Source organism: Alligator sinensis, unplaced genomic scaffold (assembly GCF_000455745.1).
Source record: "Alligator sinensis unplaced genomic scaffold, ASM45574v1 scaffold1190_1, whole genome shotgun sequence".
Lineage (NCBI taxonomy): Eukaryota > Metazoa > Chordata > Crocodylia > Alligatoridae > Alligator > Alligator sinensis.
The window spans coordinates 310,425-333,705 of NW_005842969.1; the positions used below are offsets into that span (position 1 = coordinate 310,425).

At 44.0% G+C, this 23,281-nt stretch overlaps 1 protein-coding gene across 6 annotated transcripts in view; it reads left to right on the forward strand.

Moving 5' to 3' along the window:
* Window positions 1-23,281, forward strand: part of GSK3B (glycogen synthase kinase 3 beta) — a 238,349-nt gene that overhangs the window by 172,376 nt on the left and 42,692 nt on the right. For all 6 annotated transcript variants that reach the window (XM_025192824.1, XM_006036548.3, XM_006036547.3 and 3 more), the window contains one exon: window positions 3,394-3,491. In XM_025192824.1, the coding sequence (XP_025048609.1) occupies window positions 3,394-3,491 (98 nt within the window). The remainder of the gene's footprint in view (window positions 1-3,393; window positions 3,492-23,281) is intronic.

The window sequence follows — 23,281 nt, forward strand, 5'->3', positions numbered from 1 at the left end:
CCTCCCCCCCAAAATCCGGGGGGGGGAAGCTCATGCCCCCCATGCCTCTTCCACAGGTGCATGCAGTGGCTGGGGGGCAACCCCCCCACCCGCACCCCTGGATGAACCACCTGTGGCTCTGTCCCGCGCACCACCCTCGCTGGGCAACCCCTGCCTCTGCCCCACTCTGTCCCTCATTGTGGGGGGCCTCGATCTCCCTCCCTTCAGCCTCCCACACAAACTTACTGACCTGATGCTGCTCTGCAAGCTGACTGGCCGCATTATTGGCTGTGTACACACTGCGCATGTGCACATGCATGCAGCGTTTATTGGTGACCTTATTGCTACACCGGTCAAAAAGGCTGGTTGTTGATAATGTCAGTTTTCCTTTTATCGGTGCCAATCCAATATGGACTGATATATTGGTGCACCTCCAGTAAGATATTGGAGGACTGAAGATATTTTTCCAATTTTTTTTGTAATCCCCATTGTTTTTTTAGAAACTTAAAATTAAACTTTTCCCTATTGTTCTGTTCTTTGTGATGTTCCTGTCATCACTTTACCCCTAAATTTCAAGACCACAGGTTTTTTTGTTTTAGTTCACAATTGCAGGGGTTTCCTGTTTGCTTGCTCTCTGTGCAGGTGCATCAATGTCAATGCAGTTTGAGCGACTCCTGAATAGTGAATTTCAGCTCCAGAGTAGGGACAAATAGAAATCATGTTGTCTTGTATTCTTTTTAACAATTGTGATGATTTAAAATACTTAAGTTGAAGAGGCATATATTTGAAGGGGCTTTTAGAATATAGAGATTTCTTATCTGAATATTTCATGTAATAATTGTAAATGGCTTTGAGAGTAAAAGTTGCCAATATATGAATGTTAGAGATTCGCTGAACCGGTAAGTTAGCAAGCAGTAAGTGATGGTGGGAATTTTATAGTGCATTACCTACTTTTCGCTGCACTGATTGTTAACTTTAACCGTTCAAAGTAGGTCAAATTTTGAGCTGTTTTTACATGATAGAACAGGCCAATTCTGATGCCATTGTGCAAAAACATTTCCTGTTATTTAATGTCAGTAGTAATTGAAAGTCTGATTCATCTTTTAGTATATGTAAATGTTTATACATACATTGATCATCACTGAGTCTGTACCAATGGATAAAAAGACAGCAAACGCCTTCTATTCCACGATAGAAATGTCTTTACTTGTCCCACAGGTGCACGTTTCTTTAGTCATGTTATAAAACAGGACAGGATATGGAATAATTTCAGTTGATGATTTTGATCCTTTTTTGTGTATATGTTTGTATCAAGTCCATGTTTGTGCGTGTTCTAATATTTTTAAATGAGTGATGTTAGACATATAATATCTCTGGTTCTTATAGTAGTGCTGAGTGCTTAGGGTGTGTCTATATGGCATAATTGCAACACTGTAGAGGTGTTCAAGCTTGCTCATGTACCCCTGTGCAGGACTGCTTTTCACTATGGTGACATGCTCTTAGATTTGCATGACCTGGGAGACCAGTTTCATAGTAGTTTGGGGTCAGAAGGGACCTGAACAGATAATCTAGTCTGCTGCCTGCCCCCCCCCCCCCCACCCAGCACGAACACACACTGGGATCACACGACCCCAGACAGGTGTTTGTCCCACTTCCTTTTGAATTTATCCAAGGTTGAAGCGAGGACCGCTTCCCGAGGAAGTTGGTTCCAGATCCTAGCCACCCTGACAGTGAAATAGTGCCTCCTAATCTCTAACCGGAACCTATTCTCCAGCAGCTTCTGGCCATTGTTCGTCATCACCCCAGTTGCTGCTGGGGGGAATAGGGCCCTTCCTATTTGCTGCTGATATCCCCTAACAAGTTTGTAGGAAGCCACCAAATCTCCCCTCAGTCTCCACTTGCTGAGGCTGAACAGGTTCAGGTCCCTCAGCCTCTCCTCGTAGGGCCTGCCCTGTTGCCCTCCAACCAAGTGGGTGGCCCTCCTCTGGACCCTCTCAAGGCAGGCCACATCCTTCTTAAAGTGCGGTGCCCAGAACTGGGGCCACATCCTTCTTAAAGTGCGGTGCCCAGAACTGGGGCCACATCCTTCTTAAAGTGCGGTGCCCAGAACTGGGGCCACATCCTTCTTAAAGTGCGGTGCCCAGAACTGGGGCCACATCCTTCTTAAAGTGCGGTGCCCAGAACTGGGGCCACATCCTTCTTAAAGTGCGGTGCCCAGAACTGGGGCCACATCCTTCTTAAAGTGCGGTGCCCAGAACTGGGGCCACATCCTTCTTAAAGTGCGGTGCCCAGAACTGGGGCCACATCCTTCTTAAAGTGCGGTGCCCAGAACTGGGGCCACATCCTTCTTAAAGTGCGGTGCCCAGAACTGGGGCCACATCCTTCTTAAAGTGCGGTGCCCAGAACTGGGGCCACATCCTTCTTAAAGTGCGGTGCCCAGAACTGGGGCCACATCCTTCTTAAAGTGCGGTGCCCAGAACTGGGGCCACATCCTTCTTAAAGTGCGGTGCCCAGAACTGGGGCCACATCCTTCTTAAAGTGCGGTGCCCAGAACTGGACGCAGTACTCCAACAAAGGCCTTCTTACAGTCCAGAAAGACTATGTCCACGGTGACACCATCATCCAGGGATTTAGTTACCTAGTCATAAAAGGCCATCAGGTTGGTCTGGCAGGACCTGCCTTTGATGAACCCATGTTGATTTCCCCTGGGCATGATCTCCCCTGCTGGCCCCTCACGGATGTGATCCTTGATAATTATTTCAAAGATTTTTTCCCCAACAGCAGTGTGAGGTTTATGGACCTATAGTTTCCTGGGTCCTCCTTTCTCCCTGTCTTATAAATGGGGACCACATTAGCTAGTTTCCAGTCTCCGGGCACCTGGCCCGTGGACCACGATCGCTTGTACAGCCGGGCCAAGGGCACAGCAATGACCCCCGCCAGCTCTCAAGACCCGTGGGTGGAGGGCATCAGGGCCCGCAGATTTAAAAACATCCAGCCCTTCCAGAAGATCCCTAACTACTTCTGTGCAGATCCGAGGCCTGGCAGTGCTATTCCCAAGATTGCCCCTACCTGTGGTGGTAGAGCTGTCCTGGTCCCTGTCCAAGAAGACAGAGGCAAAGAACTTGTTAAAAATTTCGGCTTTCTCATCTGGCATAGCCACAAGATTGCCATTTGAGTCTAGCAGGGGCCCTACGTTACCCGGTGCCCTCTTCTTACTCCCAGTGTATTTGAAGAAGGACTTTTTGTTGTCCTTAATCCTGACAAATGGTCTTTATTTATTTTATTTGTACTGCACATCAGCAAATGCTTTGAGGGAGAGAGAAATAAAAATGTGTTGGATTTTATATGTTTTGTAACTAACCTCATGTACACGCCTACTTCTGAAACCATTTTTTTTCTTTTGTTTCTTTTCAGATGTGTGGTCAGCAGGCTGTGTATTGGCTGAACTGTTACTAGGACAGCCAATCTTTCCAGGTGACAGTGGTGTGGATCAGTTGGTGGAAATAATCAAGGTATGGAATTCAAGGAGGTCTTGGGTTAACGCATCACTCTTTGAACATAGATATGAAAATGCAGGTTCCTTTTGCCCTGTCATGGTACAGGTATTCAGATGCACAGAAGCCCTATTAGAAGTATGTTGCAATGTCAACCCCTCAAAAGTCAGAAAATGATAGAATTCATGTTGTCTGTGCAACATTAATTTGTCCCCCTTCGTGCCCATGCATTGTGATAGTCTTTTATTCTATAATCTTTTTCCACAGGCCCCCTTCCTTGTTCAGTACACAAAATGATGAACACTTAATGCATATCTATTTGATATGGTTGTGGTGTTTTTATTGTTAGTGCCTGGCCCTGTCTTATTTACTCCATACTGGTTATACCCTGTGTGGAGACAGAATTGAAAATTTCTTTGGAGATATTTCTGGGCACCCATGATAAATATTTGGGACTTCTCAAGGATGAATATTTTCTTGTCACCTCTGAAGTGAGGAATGGGATAGTATTCCCATTTTACATGAGGAATCAGGGCAGACATTAACAATATCCATTGTTTTGTGATGATCACTGAATAACTAGGACCTGACTTTTCAAAATATTTAGAATTGTATCACACCATTTGTGTTTTGTACACAACATCCATTAACTTCACATGTAGTGGCAACTGTTTAATTAGACTCCTAAGGCTCAAGTTGAGTACCCAGAAAACAAATCATGCCAGTACTGATCATATCTAAAAAGTTCATGGCTTAAGCAACTTGTCAAGCATGTTACAGGAACTGTGGCAGAAACGGGGACAGAATCTAGTTTGCTATTCAACTGCCTTAACCAACAGACCATTGCTTCTCTTCCTGCAGTTCCTGCCTCCTTCGCTGCACACTTTTCCCTTCTGTAGTCAAAGGTATGGGTCTTACAGCCAACAGCTTCCATCCTCAAACAGTCCCAAGTCATGTCCATAACCTGTTCACGGTGGGCACTGAATGAGGAAGGGTACCTATGGAAATCAGTAAAATGCAGGCATTTAATTATTGAGGGTAACAGTGTGAATGTAAAAGACTAAAAATGGCTGTAAAAGCATCTTTAATTTTGACATTTCATAACTGTCAATGCTTGACTTTGTGAACTACCTATTACATTATTTTATGTAGTTGGGATGGAGGGGGGTGTGGGACTTCCTAGGTATTTTAAAAAGCAAAGTAAAGAAACAAAATTCTGTGTGCAACATTGCATTGATATCCAAATGATTTACCCAGAGTGGTGGAACCTGCTAAGCGGGTACTTGATAAAGGCTTAAAGCGCCCCATGGGCTAGCTCTTGAAGACTTCCACATTTTCTAGTAAGTCAGAGCTGTATAAGAACTGCCATTTACTAGGTCAAGCCAGAGATCCATCTAGCCCAATATGCTTGCTTCTTCAAAATGGTGGAAAGTGGATGCTGAGAGTAAGGGTGAACAGGACATGTCCAGAATCTTTGCCTCCTTCTCCTCTTCCCACTGCACCTACTGGTTACAAGCAGAGGAATAGCAAGACCTGAGAGTCTAGGAACTTTCCATGTGCCTGTGGACACAGAACATTCTGGCTCTTCCCTTCCATGCCTAACCCCTTCTGTGCTGTTACTTCTAGCCTATTTCTTCCCTTATTCCTTATTTATGCAGTCCTCATCTCTGCTGCTCACACTTAACAACAGTGAACTCTCTCCAGTTGACTCCTTTTGATCTCCCCACACTCCCCAGTGGCTTCTGGTCTCCCACTGCAACTTCTCTTCCTACCTCAGTCTCCTTTCCCTAGTGCACTCTTTGATTTCTTGTCCCAGTCTCTTTGTACAGTCTGGTCCCAGCTTTTTAACCCTGATGCTCGGGAGAAATAGATTTCCTGCTCCAAGTCCCAGTCCCAATCTCGGCACAGTCTTGCCTTTACCCATAGCAGCAACTACAAGTGAAGTCCTTTTAAGTCCCTTTACTCTTGGGCTGGATCACATTTGTTAGCTTCCAGACCAAGGTGCAGGGAGAGCTTTGATGGTAAAATTGAAGAAATGTATGTGTATGTACAGTGTTTGGGGGGGGTGTGCATGCGTGCATGCGCACACTACTTGTGTTGACTCAGTGCTATTCCCCTACGCTCTGGGAGCTGCCAGCTATTTGAAAGATACCACAGATTTTCTAAAGAAACTAGCCTCTGCTGATGAACTTCAGCTACCACCATATTAGTTACCGTGGATGTTACATCTTTGTACATTAGCATCCCCTGTGAGGACTGATTACACACCATACAGAACATTATCCCTGACAAGGACACTGCTTCTGTTTCGATCAGTCTTCCGCTTTGTCCTCACATGCAGCTACTTTAGGTTTGAGGACTTTCTGTACCTACAAATGAACAGCACTCCCCTGGGCATACTTATGGCCCCCCAGTGGGCTAATGTATTTGACAGACATTGCAGTCCACTTCTTCCACAGCTGGCCTCCGTTCCCCTTGTTATACTTATGGTACACTGATGACATCGTCATATGCACATACAGGGAGGGACCTCTAGAGAAGTTCTACCAAGACTTCATCAGCATCCACCCTTCCATCAAATCGACTCTGGAATACGCCACCCAGAACATTTCTTTCTTGGACATCGTTATGAAAGTTTTGCAATGGCCATATCATCACCATGTTTGTATTGGAAACCAATCTACTGCTACAGCTACCTCCATGTCAGCAGCTCTCATCCTAAGCACTACATCCATCAAGCTCTACATTACAGCTGTATCTGCTCTGATCATACTGACTGGAAGGCACATCTTAAGGCTCTGGAGCCAGGGACTCCTACACTGACAAATACAATCCTAAAACTATAACCACTCAAATTTAAGACAACCTGACTTGGACCTCATACTGACCAGATACAATACCAGGCCTGGGACAAAGACAACAGAGTCCCTTTGGTTGTCGCCTACATTCCCCATCTTGAACACCTCAGTATGACCTCTGACCCCTCTAGAAATGACTACCATCTCAAAGTACCTATGAGGCACAAATTTGTCCTGCCCCCCCCGCCCCCAAACCAGCATTTCTTCAGTAACAGACTGCCTAACTCCTCTTTTCATCAAGGTGCCAGATCTTGCTCCAGACCCAGATGCAAGCTGTGCCCCCTCATCAACATAGGCCACAGGACCAAATAAAAGGAACTGATTATAACTTCTGAGATTCATTTACCTGCTCCTTTACCAATGCCATCACCTGCTTACATTGCCCCTATGCTGTCTACACTGAAGAGCTGAGGTGATCCCTGCATGAAAGAATGAATGAATACCCATCTGGTACCAATTCCAGAAAGAGATGCAATCTGTGGCAGAACACTTTGACCTTCCTGGACATTCCATCATTGACCTCATAGATGTTCTTAGACAACAAAACTTTAAAAAATATGAACTTGAATGGGAAGGTGAAGAACAAAAATTTATGCACAGGCTGGATTGTGTTAAGTAATGCCTAACCCAAGACTATGGATTCTTATCTCATTACCTAGATTAGGTTTTATAACTCCATCTCTCAGTGAGTCAATTGCTCTATTTTTTCTCTCTCCTATCCACCTTGCCTTTCTCAGCAGTATCCCCTTCCTTTTTCCTGCCGCCTTCCCTACCCTTTGTATTTTAATCCCATTCTGCTTCCTGAAGTCTCATCATAGTATCTGACAAAGCAAGCTGTGGTTTTACAAAAGCGTATGCCTCTTTGAATTAGTCCATAAAGTGTAAATCTACCCTGCCTTCTGCCTTACTTCAGACTAACGTGGCTAACTATTTCTCTGTACCAATACTGTCTCATTTCTGGGGCTCATGGAGTCTTGCCTGAGCAAAAACCAGAAACTTCAGTCAAGTGATAATTGGAGTGACCACAGCAGTTTGGTGTGGTCTAGCAGCTGGAACATTTTTCCAGGGTCCTGGGTAGGTTTCAAGTCTTTCTTGAGCTATATGCTGTCAGCACTGACTCTGTGGTTGGTTAATGCCTAAGCTGTTTAGTTGACTCCTGGTTTGGCATGTCCTCACAAGCTGTGGTCATGTCCTTGGACTACAATCTAGACACCCCAAACTACAAAGCCTTGATAAGGCTGGGGCAGACTTTCACAGATATGGTAATAGGGGCATTCTTTGCAAGCCACTATCCAAGACAAGTTTTAAGCCTCTGTTCCAACATGTATGGAAACCAGAGCACTATGAAGAAAAGATCTTAGGAATTTTTATTTTCAACATGGGCAAAATTTGTCACGTCTTCCTTCCTCCTCCCCACCCCGTCCTCAGTCTGAGAAACCATCAACGTCTTTGACCAAAACCTTGTATAATTGTTCAGCCTGAGGGAGATGCCCACTGTGGGCAAAATTTTAACCCAAACTATTGTTTTACACTTTAAAAAGAAAGTAAAAACAATGAGCTATCATCGGGTAACTTTAGTATAGGTAGCAACACCTATTGCTACCTGGACTCTAGCTAGAAAAATTAAAATGCTGCTGGGAGCAGATTTGTGTGCTGCCCTGTAGTCTATTAGCCTTTGACCATGTTTAGATTTCACAAGTTACATAGGTTCAAATGGAACCGGTACTTAAATGAGAAATTTAAAGGGAGAACATGAGAGCCTATGAAGGTAGTGTTAGTGATTACGTAAGGAGTAGTTTTCTTTTTTAGTTGCTGCTTAAATCAGCCATCGCAGTACAGTTCAGTGTTTCTCTCAGTACTGGATTTATTTATTTTGGATGAGATTTAAAATTGCAGGTATTGGCATTTGTGACCATTTTAGGATCCCAGAGTGGTTTTGGTGCAATGTGTTCCCTCATATAACAGCAAAATCCCCATCTGGCGAAGTACATTCTGCATCCCTAAATTCTTCCAATACTTTATAGATGTGGCAGTATTCACAGCCTGTCCTAAACTGTAATGAGCTGCTGCCAAATTAAGCTGCAGAGGTGGACACATTTCAATGATGTATGAGGTGATTAATATCTATGATTATGTATAATATACATATAATATGCAAAGACTTTATTAGCTTTCTTATGTAACCTATATATTGGGGTGGCATAGTTCAATAAGTCTTATGTATGCCCCTTAGAAAACTGAAAATACAGGCACCATTTCAATAATTGAATAGTTCTACCTAAATTGAATAAGGGAGGATGCTTTGCCTTGATATTGGCTTGGTCTGATGAGGTGGAAAGACAAAAAAAAAAAAATAGATGTTCTGTAGCTGTCAGGGTGTTTGTCAACAGGAGTTCATAGATTTAGCCAAAGTTTGCATTAGGTACCTTTCATTAATTTCAGAGTGTAACCTACTCAGTTCAGGAAGGTTGTCTCCGAGTTAGTAATTGCGTAGCATCCGTGCACTCTGTTTGACCAAGATGATTCTGTTGCAGTGTAATTGGGTAGAAAAAAGCAAAATTCAAGAAGAGAAATAATTATCAAGAGCACCTATACTTTGTACAGTTTTTAAAAGCCTCTACCATACATCTTTTTGGTTTTTAGTCTGAACCTATAGCTGAAAAGATGGAGCATCGGTGCTAATGTTTCTCTCCCTTGTAGCTGGCAGAGTGTATACTTTCAGTGCACAATATTTGAGATTGGCTTTTTAGCTCAGCAGAAGTAGGTTCCTGAAGCACTTCTCTGACCAAATGAGGAGCAAGAATGTATCTAGGGGTGGGCAACCAGGGCCCTCACTCTGCATGCTAATTTAGAGAATGACAGCCGCCACTGCCACATGAGGTGCAGAAACTCATCGTTATGCCTCTGGTGAGGAGAGGAGGCACATAGAATCCTGAAAGGAAGTGTGGTGTAGAGTGACATCGAATGAGCAGATGCCATGAATGTTGTTCTGGTCTCATGATGCTTTTTACCAAGGAAACCTAGAGGCAGATTCCAGAAGCACTTTGGGACCAAGAAAATGAAATGTAAATTGCAAATTTAGAATGTTTTCCTGTAAGAGTTTCTGCTGTATGCTGTACTGTGGAAATTTATATTGGCCACATTCATAAGTACAATGAAACTGACAGGGGAAAAGGATGAGAAATATACCCATTTTAGCTGGCTGAAGTAGTGAGCATTAAAGGCTTTTGGAACTCAGGAAGGTCTATAAACTAGTTTGGGATTTGGGGTATTGGAGGAGTTTTCGAGACTTCTGGCACAAGGGACAGGATGCATTTCCTCTGTCCTGGAGGGTCAGGACAAAATTGAATTGAAACTTAGGGTAGAGCAGCAACCAAACTCCTAAATTCTCCACTCCTCCAACACTTGATAGTAGCTCTTCTGTTGTATCACTGTGTATTCACCAGCGATGAATGAATGGATCACCTGGGTGCTGTTGGTAGAAATATTTTATGACTGAAAGTGACCAGTAATTGAAAAGGAAAATTGATAGGTCACTTTTTCCCCTTCATGTAAAGAAAGCATCAGAGTGCTTTATGACTGCATTCCTGAGCAGACTAGACTAGTAGAACCTAGAGCAGGGTTGGGCGAAATGTGGCCTGGCAGGCCATTCTATCCAGCCTGTGGGGCCCCTAAAAAATTTAGAAAATTAATATTCATCTGCCCTGGGCTGCCTGTCATGAGGTCCTTGATGGTTTGCCAAAACTCAGTAAGCGGCCCTCTGACCAAAATAATCACCCGCCCCTGACCTAGAGATTCCGCAACCAAATGCAGCTGTAACCACTTGACTGTTCCATAGCATAGGAATGGCCAACATGAGCTTGGGCATTCTAAAGAAATGGAGTCTAATTGTGGTACAGAACTGAGAGATTTGTATGAAATTTGCATAAATGCCATCTCCCCTTTTGTTTGCCACTCCTCAGACAGAAAACTAATATTAAAATATTTATTTTTAATGCAAGGTGGCACCTGGAAATTAGAGAAGGCACAAATACTTGGCCAGCCCTTTTTCTGTGGACCACAGACAGAGCTCCCTATAGGCCACAGCCTGAGAATGGTAGTTCCACCTTGACTACATTTTTAAAGTATGTTATTTAATATTTAAGGAGGCCATCTATCGTTCTGAAGAAGTATAAGAATGGTTCTTATACTTTCTGTGTTATACAGCCAGTTGATTGCAAATACCCTCTGGTTTCTGTCCAAACTGTTGAACAGGGTAGTCAGAAATGTATTTTTGGGGATGAGCCCTTGATTTGGGGATAGTATATAGGATTAAGAGTTATTGAAAGATAACATTCTTCAACCTATGTTTTGAATATTTCCTTGATAATTTTGGCTCCTGCTTGGCCCAAATTGGTGAGGTTTTCTAATCTCACCTGTTAAGAACCTCTTTGGGGAAGCCATTCCCACACAATCTTTTTTTTTCCCCCTGATCTACTCCCAGCTTCCTGAAGAAGATATGTGTTTTTCCTGACCAATAGAAAAGCGTCAGCTATCATGACAAAAGTCTTGTTTTAGAGAGCTGTTAAAGATGATTGGATAGGAAATGAAAGCTGGAGCCATATATATACACATTTTTTCCTAAAGCTCAACCAGAATTCTGAGTGGCTTTTATCTAGGGCCAGTCTCCTGTTGAGGGAAACAGACGATGGAGTTGTGCAGGAAAATTTGTGTTGCTGTTTTCAGAAATTTGATTATATTTAAAGTGAGACTTAAAATCAAGGTACACCACGTTCTCTTATCACTTGAAAATTTGTATCAACAGACACAGTTAACTTGGTTAATTAGGTACTATGGTTTAACTAACTGTTGCTCTGATTCCCTGCCAGCATCCATAGGGTTTACATTCCAGACACTTGGGCTAACTCATCACTCTGGCTACTGTACAATTAATCACAATGCAGCAGTAAGCAAGGATGATTGCTCCAGATGGTTGCTTATCATACTGAGCACATCAATGGTGGTCCAGCCCTGCCCCACCTGGAAGAGGTACACGTCTCAGACTCTTCCCTGCAGAGTGAGGAGGTTCGAGACTGGAACATCACCTTGGGGACGCTGGTGGTATGACTGTCAAAGGGGCAGGATCCAAAAGCAGCCCCACCAGGCATAGGCATGGATGTGGGGAGGGCATGAGGCCACAGGGGCAAGACAGGGTGCCTCAAAAAGGGAACATGTTGAGATCCCGCAGTCAAGGTCTTTTTGGGCTAGGTCTAAGCCATCTGGAGCTCTTGAGTTGTTCATTGGGATGGGCTTTACAGGGGACTGCAGTCTGACAACTGGTATCAATTGGTACGAACTGGTGTAGTCTCCTAACTCCTTCCTTAGTGTCAGGGGTTGCATACATTTTTCCTCACTCCCCTCCTACTGGGGCCTCTCTCTGCCCTTTCCCTGAGGGGACACTTCATTTCTCTAACCCAGGCCACCTTGCTCCCCTCCTTCCATAGAATGACCTGGAAGGGACCTCAGGAGGACATCTAATCCAACCCCCTGCTCAAAGCAGGACTGTCCCCAATTAAGTCATTCCGGCTAAGGTTTTATCTAGCTGGATCTTAAAAAAAACTCCAAGGATGGAGATTCTACCACTTCTCTGGCTAACCTGTTCCAGTGTTTTACTACCCTCCTAGCGAGGAAGTTCTTTCTAATATCTAATCTAAACTTCCCTTGCTGCAACTTGAGACCATAGCTCCTTGCTGCATGGGAAGTTTAGGTTAGATATTTCCTGTCCTCACAGGTTGGTGCAGCTAATGGAGTGCAGGACCTTGCTATTCCTGCTACCAGCTCTATTCTGCTGCTTCACCAGGGTGACCAGAAAGTGTTAGGAAATAGTCATCACTTGGTAATTGGTTGATACTGAGTAATTGGTCATTATTTGCATCCCCCAAGAAGCGATCAATTAACCAGAGTTAATTTATCAGGCAGAGACTGCATAATCAGTCTTAAGGCAAGCAGAGTCTGAATCAGAGGGTAAACTAAAAGACTGGAAGATTTAGCTAGCATTCATGATGAGTTAATATGCAGGAAGAAGTGACTGAGGGGGTGCAATAAAACATTACAAAAGCTATCAGTAGAACAGCAAACATTTGGAGCATTGTACTGACAAGTGGGGAGAGGCACTTTCAGTTGAATGAGAAAGAAATGTTGACTGTAAACATAACAAAAGAGTAATGGCAAGAGATGAGGGAAATATCAGCAGTTTAAATCAGACATAAATATTCCCTACATACTCTGCAGCAGGAAACATTCATTCCTCTTCTGCCTTTGAGGAAAAATTGTGAACAGGAAAGGCTGAAAAGACCATGGGCACTCCAAATCTCATCACTGCCAAGCAAGGTTTGTGCTGGAATAGTCCCAGTTACATTGCATAGTAAAAATAAACTATGGAAAATCTTTCTGAAATTAGTTGTACCTTCTTTTGAAACACTTGGGTAACAGTCAGCGTCAAAGAGAGAATATCAATGGGATTTACTACTAATCTGATTCAGTATAGTAATGAGCAGGAGAGTGTGTGCACTGCTGCTCTGATGTCAAGATCTGAGGTGAATGTTGAATGACATGCATCCTATCATTGGCCTAAAACTGTGGGCTGATGAACTTTACACAAAAGCAGCCTTGCAGATGGGGAAGTAACTTTGAGTACCCAGAACAGTGAATCAGACACCTTGTCTGCTTTGAAATGTTGAGGGTTTCTTTATAAGAGTTTGGCTATTAGTTAGAAAGCAAAGGAGCCTGAGAGGTGGCAGAGTTAGCACATTAGAGTATAGCTATGAGAATAGTGCTGGGTCTAGTGGGCAAGTCCAGACTATACTAGGCAGAATACTAAGCACAGTAGGCTTAAAACATGTCCAGACATTTAGCATCAGCCAAGAGACACTGAAGAGAAAGTTCAGCATAAGAAACCGAGACACAGATTAGTGAAGTGACATGCTCAAGTTCTTACGGTGAATCAGTAGTAGAACCATGTATAGACTCCAGTAATCCTGACTCCCACTCCACTGCTTATAGTAAGATCCCTCTTCTGTATTTTTAGATGTGCCTAACTTTATTTCTAACCCGCCTTTTCCCAGACTGAGATCAGGAGGCACAGGCAATGTGCTGGTGTCAGTGAAGAACAGGAAGCTTACAAAGCCATTTCAGCACTCTAGATGGCACAGGTAGCTTACCTTTCCAGTCACTGGTGGTAAATTTGATTGGTCAGTTTCTTTTGTCATCCACTGTGCTTGCAGTTGCACATTTCCAGTTGGTCTGGAGTTAGGTTTGCACAGCTCTGTGAACCTGTGATGTTAGAAAAATGTATACGTATTTTACACTGCTGTCGCAGTGAGTTTCATTTCTGATTTTATTTGTTTCTTCTCCCCCTTGTCTATGCAGCAGCAGTCTATAGTAAGGGCAGGCATGTTGGCTCCTTTTCTTTCGTGCCTCCACTCTCCAGTGACCATCGAGATACCTGCATTACCAACTGTAAACAAGAATGGGGAGTCAGCACTGTGTGACTTTTTTGAAAAATTGCTGTTCCAACTTTCTCACTAGGAGGGTAGTAAAACACTGGAACAGGTTACCCAGAGAGGTGGTAGAATCTGCATCCTTGAAGATTTTTAAGACCTACCTAGACAAAGCCTTGGCTGGGATGATCTAGTTGGGGATGGCTTTGTTTTGAGCAGATGCCCACCTGAGGCCCCTTCCAATCCTAATTTTCTATGATACTATGATTGAACAGAGTAGTTAGACATGGATTTTGGGGGCTTGGTTTGGGGGTAATTTATTGGAGGAGTTTTCAACCTTTTGGGCCATTGTTCCCATGGTGGCTGGTCGAGAAGGCAGGAGTCCCCCAGTGGCCAGATGAGTGGGGAGAGGGGTCCCCCAGCGGCTGATCAGCAACTGGTGGGTGGGGGAGGGGTCCCTCACAGCCGATTAGCGAGTACCTGCTGAGGCCATAAGTGGCCCCTGGTTAAAAAACCCTGGTTTATAGGGTTTAGAGCTGTTGAAAGCTAACATTCCCCAATTTACTCTCAAATCACAGAATCAAGGAAAAAATATCTTGAGAACCAGCTTTGCAAAATTGTCCTTCCATCAGTTCTCCATTAGCACTGGTTCATTGGTACTTCAAAGGGCTGCCATGTTGTCATTATTTCACTTTAATCCCACCTTAATCTCACTTGAAGCTATGGTGGCTTATCTTTGTCCTTGTTACAACAGTATTTGGAATTTCATCAGGAATCAAGCAGGCAGCTGTGCTCTCTTTCCTCAGCTAACCAGTCAGCTTGCCTACCAAATGTGAAGCCAATGTTCAATTTAGCAGAGCAGTTATTTATATTATAACAGAGCACAGATACTCTGGCAGGATTTTGGCATTCTTTATTCCAGAAGAACCCTATGACCAGCACCTGTGCTTTTCCTTAGGTCTGTGTTTACTGTCGTCATGTAACGTACAAAAACTACAGGCCCTGCCTTTCTCCACCTAATGAGTCTTCCCCCCCACCCACTCCACCCCCAAGACCTGAGAGATTTTCTCATTTTAGACTAGATGTCAGTCTTTCTCCCAGTAGCCCTTTTGACTCTGCTTTAACCTTGGAAGAGTCCCCTCTGCAGACCTGTATTTGTCACAGCATAAAAGTACAGAAGACTGCATTCACCTGATGATCTTGTGGTGTGTAGTTCTTATGGGCCAGTTTGGATCATTTTAGATATACCTCAGTGAAGGAATTGGAGAAACCAACTGAACCAAAGCAGTAGCTGGCACTGAAACCACACTGCTTAAGGAGGTATATTTCACCTCCTCCTCATCACTTTGTTCATTTTCATCAGTGTTAAATGTCTTGTGACTAGGTCACAAGATGATAATTTCACAGGGAAGGTTTCAGAGGTCTAGAGGGAGGTCTGGCACACAAGACAGAAAGTGAATGGCACTTCAACATGACCAAAACCCTCACAGCATAGCCCTTGGCCATGTTGACTGTGCAGAGAACCAGCTTCTCAGAGCTGATCCATCTCATGTTAAGGAAGTGGAGAATAACATCCTCGTCCCCAACTGGATCATGAGTCATGGTATCCATTCCAAATGACAAGAGAGATGTCCGTGACTTCAGTCCCTTTTTACGAAGATGTTGGACATGAGATAAATTTCTTTCTCTTTACACCTCTCTGTTGTGTAAACTATTAAACCCTGTTTACAAGATACAATTTTTCTCCCCCAAGAGAGTTTTCCTGTCTACTTGTTCTCCTGTAGAATTTTGGAAGATGACATAAAGGAGCAAAGTGGCCAGAACAGCCCTCTGCAATTGGTTGTGGATGGCCTCCATCACACTCAGGAGGTCAGTGGCCATGGCCATCACCCTGAATATGTCTCTGTGGGATGCCCAATGTTAGCAGGCAAAAGAAAACTAAGTTACCAAGAAATGGCTGGTTCCTTAAGAGACTGTGCTCTTCAGGCTTAGAAATCATGTAGCGAACCATTCTCTGATGCACTTGAACCCACATTACAGTCTCTCGGGGATCTTTACCCAAGCTCCTTACTGAAAACCATACAAATATCAACTCATCATAGGTGATGCTGTCATATTCATAGAGTAGCCATAAGCCAAGTACTGCAAAGGAAAAGACCCTGATCTAGGGGGAGGCATCCAGTGTGTCATTCTCCCATCACAGAAGCAGCCGGTTGCATGGAAGCCTTTAGAACCATACTGGAACCAATTGAAAGCTTGGTGTCATTTTGCCCTTTTCTCCAGGGCTAGTCCATTATAGTAACAGACAAGTTGATGGTGAATATTATCGCATATTGCTGTCTGCTGTCTTCAGTACTTTACTTCTTTATTTGTCCCTTGTTAGGAACCTTTCTCATAACAACCTGCTCCAAAGAGAAGGAGGCTTAATGTTTCATTTAGTAGCCACTAAGGGAGATGGAAGTGAAGGGACCTTTATTTCTGATAAGTACTTATTTTGAATAAGGAAGTATGTCTTATTCCTACCATAGAACCAAAGACTGAACAAATACATATATAGTACTACCTTGGGTACAGGATGTAATGTTTTGCTTCCATTAGGCCATCTTTGTAAGCTCAAAACTAGTTTGTGACTTTCCATGTACAAGATGCATCTGCATTGCCATGCACCTGACTTGCAGGGAAGTATTTGAGGTTCACAGTGGATGAAGTCATTACTAGTACAGGCTGCTGTATTTTGAACACCAAGAGTCTTCACAAAAAGCCTGGCGGTGATAGCAGTGCAGCTGAAAACATGGACCATAAACATCTACCCTTGTGTAGATAATTGGTTGATCAGGGGGCAGGCTTCAGGAGGAAGTAACAAGCCCAGAATCTGCACGTCTTCTCTTTGTTCACACAGCTCCTAGTGGACTATGAACAATGTGTCTCAGCCTGTCGCAGAAAATAGAACTTATGATTGATTTCCAGATTGAAGATTGCAATCCTGTCTCAGCAGATTTTTAGATCTCAAGTTTCTCTAGTAGAGACGAATCAAATCTGATTACATAGGTCATGCCATTTCATGTATGGCCCCCTCCACTCTGACTTAAGTCAGTTTACTCTGCTCTGATGCCAGAAGGATGGGACAAGCTTGATGTCACCTCAGGCCCTTACAGAATGGAAATAGCGGCTAGAATTCCTTGTTGGCCATAGAACCAATATTCTGTCATTGCAGAGATTACATGATGAAGCATCAGGGACAAATCCAAATATGAGAACTCTTGTTCCAGAAAGGGCATAAGTTAGGGGTTGTAGTCAGATATCTTGATTCCACTTCAGAAAGAAGGCTTCCTACCTAGCCATGACTGTTTTGGCTGACGGACCTGCTATAGACATCCATCCAACTCCCAGACTATCCAGATGTGATTTCTCAATAAAATGGGTCACATTAAATTTGGGTATGAATTTCCAGACAGCCTAGGTGTAAGTACCATGGACAAAGACTGTTGTAGACTACTCTGAGATTTTCTTATCCAGTGTAAGAAGACATCTATTAGAAAGAATTTTCCATCAGAATGGAATCAGATAGCTTAACATGTCCTGGACTCCCTACATGCTGAAGACCCTCGGCTATTACGTGCATCGTAATCATTTGGGGCTTTTGTTGAATTTTTTTAAAGGTCCACCAAACAGTGGTCTCCATCATGTCTTCTACTCGTGCAGTCTTGTTCAGTCTTCACCCAGTGGTATTCATGTTTTTCCAAGGGCCTGTCATACTTGCACATTAGTCAGAAAACTCTCATTGCCTTATTCAGAATCAAAGAATCTCCCTTTGAGTGTTTCATAATGCTCCTTTTCTGAACGTGCTCTTTCTTTTTGCTGTCAGATTGGCCAGGAGAACAAGAGAGCTGCAAGCACTTAAGTCTGAGTATCACTACATGAAGTGAGCCAAGTTCAGGGTACAGATAAAACAGTACCACTTTATATACCTATAAATTGCTCATTACCAGAGTGGCCTTGGAGTTTCATCTCCAATAGTTAACTTATCTGTCATCTCAAAACTTTATGTAGTACCGGGGGAGAAATTGTATGCTGGATGTTTTACAGTCTGGCATGAGTATATCAGGAAAGCCAGTCTGTTCAGGCTATCTGCCTGGTTATTTCTAGTTTTTGCCAGCCATTCACAAGATGAAGTCATTTTGTCATAAAGAATATCTATGTGAATAATGCAGTATACGTCATATATGGTGCAACTGCCACCAGACACCAAGCCTCACTACCAAATTTCAAGCCAACATCCTCTGCCTGATTTAGAAATAAACCAGTTCCTGAAATAACATGTGCTGGAAATATGGAGTATTCAGGTGACTTTCACTGTGCATTGGACTTCAGACACAAGAGCAAATGCTAAGCGCTGTGATACCTGTTCAACTGATAGATTTGACCATGTAGAAAGGGGAGTGGTGGCCAGTCACCCATGGGGGGGCATGCATTCAAACACAAAAGAATGGCTATATACTCTACAGCAGCTGTGATCCTTTGAGATTTTTGTAGTCGGGATGGGTACTCTGGTAGGTGTACATGCACCTTGTACTCAAACTTGGAATTCGAGAATGGTGTCTGTTAGGAGCGTAACCTGTGTTCCTTTATGAGGGGTTACAAGGCAGAGCAGATGTGACCCTTACTTGGACCTTTCACACCACAAAGTCCATGACTGCTGAGGATTTCAAAAGTGTGGATTCAGGGCTGAGGACTCCAGAAGTGGTGGAATCCCGCCCTGACTAAAAGAATCAACAAAGGAACATAGTTACAGTAGGGCACATCACTGTTCTTTGCCCCTCCTGTGAAGTTCGTCTTCTAAAACATAAAAGTTCTGCATCACACTTTTTTCCAAAGAAAGGGAGATTCACTTTTTCCAGAAGAATGTTGTCTAATACACTCACCCAGGTAGTGAGGAAGCCTTCATTTGAGGTGTGTTCTTCACTCTTTTATGGCAAATGGTTCTTATTTTAGTTATTATGTTGTTTTTCTATGACAAAATCATTATTATTTTACTATTCAAAATGTTACTGTCTGCAGTGGGAGAGATGTATTAATAGACCTCCTCTACAGTTTTTACACATTTTCTTCCATTCCCAAATTGGATAGTTATTCCTTTTCATGAGGATTAAATATATTTTAGAAAAACTAATATATTATTCCTCTAATATTCTCTAATATATTCTCTGGGGCAGTGATGGGCTAGGAAGGAAAACATTAAGACATGAGAGCCATTAAGTGTCAGGAATCCAACCCATGTGTAATTTTCTGGTCTCTGACAGTTTTACTGAGCTGAGTTCTAAGTATAGATTGCAATTATACTACATGGCTCACTGAAATGTCAAGGTACTATTTTGGGCTCAGTTTCTGAAAAAAAAATGAATTCAGTAATAGTAACAAATAGGGACAGAGGAGCTGCCTTTTCTGGAGAAGTTACGGAGGAGAATATTGGATGTGATCCTGGAGAGAGTAAAAGTATGTCATTGGGATCAGCTGTCTGTGCTATAGAACACCTGCTAATATCTGACATGCCTTTAAAATTAATCCTTTCTTTCCATTCACAGAGGAAGTGCTCTGGCATCTTTTTTTTCCCCTCGAGTCTTCCTATGCCCCAGCTCAGGTGTTTCTCTGCCTAATGTAGTTCCCTATTTTCAGCACTTGCTGGTAACAAAGAATGGATGAGCAGTTGTTCATGTCAGCAGCGGCAATCGGGTTTCCTTCCAAGGCTGCTGTGTGGTTGTGCTCATTTCTGTGAGGCAAAAAAAAAAAAAAAATCTATTTATGGTTTGACTTTCATTTTTTCCATTCAGCTTGATGGGACTCGAGAGTTTTTAGTTTTTTCCCCTCAACACTCTTTCAAAGTGTGTACTTCAAAGTTGATCTGCGGTGCAGGTGGAGATTTCTGCACTCCAAAATGTTGTAATAAGTACGTGGCGCATCTCTAGTGACTTTCCAGCTATGTTCATGGATTAGCTTGCAAATAGGTAATAAATAGCAACTTTCAGTTAACTTCATGAGCAAGTAGTAACAAAGATGAGTACGTGCGCTTATAAGCTTCAAGTTCAGGACCCTCTAGGAAGTTGTAATATTTGGTGATTGGTGTGTGCGTCCCTCCTACCCCCTGCTGCTGATTGGCCAAGAGGCAAAAACCAGGGTAAAAATAAGAGAGCAGAAATGGTGCCACTTTCTGTGGTATGCTGCCATGCTTTTGGTAGATTATAAAAAATGCTGCTACCTCCTTTTCGTATGGTTTTCTATGATGAATGAAAACTAGTATCCCTGCTGAAGATATGCTGCTTACCCTTACAATGGTGGGTAAGCATACCCTGCAGATTCTCATTCCAGTTGGAGCTCCTTACCCTGGTACCATTGAGGCTTCCACCCAGACAGAGCCCATGGTTCCGGCCACCATCCAATCAGAGCCTTTGGCCCCAAACTGGGGGGCTGCCTGGCGCAACTGCTGGCAACTGGGAACGGAAGCAAGGTCACCCGCACCTGTGGAGTATGCTCTCTGGTGGAGTCTCTGGAGTGCTGGATGACGGAGCTTCAGGATGAGGTGAAGCTGTGCATCATCAGGGTCTACAAGCAGGAGATCGATTACCTCTGCCAGGCTCCTTTCCAGAAGAACAAAGAGGGAAGAACAAGGATAGCTGACAGCATGAGGATGGACAACAGGAAGATTAACCAAGAAGCCCAGCCAGGGTGCAATTTGGAAGATGGTCGTCTCCAGCTCCAAGACATGTAGCCCGAGGGTTACTCCCCCTCTGGAACTGCGCAACAGGTATGCACTCATCATGGCATCAACAGAAGCACCAGCTCCTGAGGAGTGAAGGCAGCTCGCTTCCACCCCAAAGAAGAGATGCAGGATGGTCATGGTGGGTGACTCCCTCTTGAGGGGAACAGAAGGAGCGATCTGCCACCCTAACCCACTAGCCCGTGAGATCTGTTGGCTCCCAGGGGCACCTATCTGGGATGTGGCAACAAGGATCCCTAAACTAGTCTGGCCCTCTGACCACTACCCCATGTTTCTCATCTGTGCGGGCACAAATGACATGGCCAGAAACAATCCTGGCTGGGTTCTGAATGACTACAGGGCTTTGGAGGCTGGGCTCAAGGGATCAGGGATGCAGGTAGTTTTCTCCTCTGTCTTCCCGGTTACAGGCCGTGGGCACAGGAGGGATAAATGCATTGAAGAAGTAAATGGAAGACTCCGCGTTGGTACGATTGTGAGGGCTTTGGCTTCTTCAATCAAAACTCACACCTTAGAGACAGTGACTTGTTGGGAAGCGATGGCATCCACCTCATGCCAAAGGGGAAGGCACTTTTTTCAGCTAGACTGATGGACTTCCTAGATAGGGCTTTAAGCTGAGATTGCTGGGGGATAGACAGAAAACTATTAGAGCAATTCCAGGAACTGACAAACAGAAAACCACTGAGATGGAAAACAATAGAAAGAACAATCTGATGCGGGCCAAAGGACCAGACTCTTCTCAGCCAAACTGGAAGTCTAGGGCCAGACTTGCATGCCTGTACACAAATGCCAGGAGCATGGGGAACAAGCAAAAAGAACTGGCCCTACTGCTAACCAGTAAGGAATACGGTCTTATTGGGATAACAGAGACCTGGTGGGACTGCACCCATGATTGGACCACAAGTATAGAGGACTTACCTTGCATAGGAGGGATTACATAGAGAAGAAGGGCAGGTATGTTGCTCTTTATGTGGAGGAGCAGTACACATCCCTGAAAACTGAGATAGTCGCAAAAGAAGGGCGACTTGAGACCCTCTGGGTTAAGATACAGGGAAGATGTGGTTAAGGGGACTTGACGGTAGGAGTATATTACAGACCTCCGAACCAAGTGTTGATCTGGAATTCTCCAGAGAAGTGGCAGAGGCTTCACACACTCAGAACATGGTCACCACGGGTGACTTCAACTACCCAGCCATCTCATGGGAAGAGCACTCGGCTAGATCTGAGCAGTTGCATTGCTTTCTAATGCACATCAAGGAGCTCTGTTTGACTCAAGAAGTGTATGGACCAACCAGGGGAAAGGCACTCCTGGATTTGGTTTTGGCGAAAGGGGACGATCTAGTGAGTAACCTGAGGATCGAGGGTAATCTAGGTGACAGTGACCACAAGATACTCGCTTTCACCATCCATTGTAAGGCTGGAAAATCAGTTAGTAGGGTAGAGATCCTTGGTTTTAGGAAAGCTGACTTCTACAAGTTTAGGAGATTGGTGGATGAGGCCCTGCGGGACCATGGTCCAGTGGGGAAGGGAGTCAAAGAAGAGTGGCCATTCCTCAAGGATATGATCCTTGGAGCACAAAGGAAGTACATTCCTGTTTGTAAGAAAGGTAGCAAAAGGGCTGAGAGTCTTGGGGGTCATGATCGATCACAAAATGAGCATGAGCCACCAGTTCGATGCTATAGCTGACGAAGTGAACAACACTCTGGCATGCATCAACCGATGCATCACAAGCAAGACTAAGGATGTCATCCTCCCTCTCTCCTCAGCGTTGGTGAGGCCCCAGCTGGAGTACTGTGTCCAGTTCTGGGTGCTGCACTTCAGGAAGGATGTGGAAAAGCTGGAAAGAGTCCAAAGGAGGGCCACATGAACAATTAGAGGTCTGGAGAATAGATCATATGAGGAGAGGCTGAAGGACATGGAACTGTTCAGCCTGGAAAAGAGAAGACTTGGGGGACTTAGTGGCAGCCTTTAAGTATTATAAGGGGTGAACAACAGGGGCTAAGAGAACATCTGTTCACCAAGGCACCTCAGGGGAAGACTAGGAATAATGGTCATAAACTGATAGAAGATTGCTTCAGATTAGACATAAGAAAAAACTTATTTACAGTTTGTGTAGCCAGAGTCTGGAACAGACCCCTCCCCAGTGGTGGTACAGTCACCTTCCCTGGATATCTTCAAAAGACATCTGGATGCACACCTTGCTGGGGTCATCGTTTTTTGGCAGTCTTTCCTGCCTTAGAGCAGGGGGGCTGGACCTGATGATCTCATGAGCCTCTAACTTCTCTGAATCTATGCTTCAGACCCACGTCAGTTCATTTTTTGTTCCTTGCAGGTGATCTTTGTTTTAGCAGCATTTACCCTAAAATTGACTGGCAGAAGGTTTGGTTTCAGTAAGACTTGGTGAAGCTGTTGCTCTGCATCTCTCCATTCCTAGAGACCTACAATCTTCTCTTCTTATGCTGAATGCACTGTTGGCTCCAGGTATCAGAGTTTTCTCTTGTGCAGTGTCACTTAGACTTGAATTGTGGGCACTTTCCAAGGGGTATCTTATGCCCTCTTCCTCAATGAAAGTGAGTCTCAGTATCTTTTATTAGTGTCTGTCTCGAGAGCTTGGATCTAAGAATTGCAAAGATAGTCTTCAGTAACACTTGAGACTTGGTCCAAGACTCACCTTGTGGACTCTCCAGTTAGCCTATTCCTGCT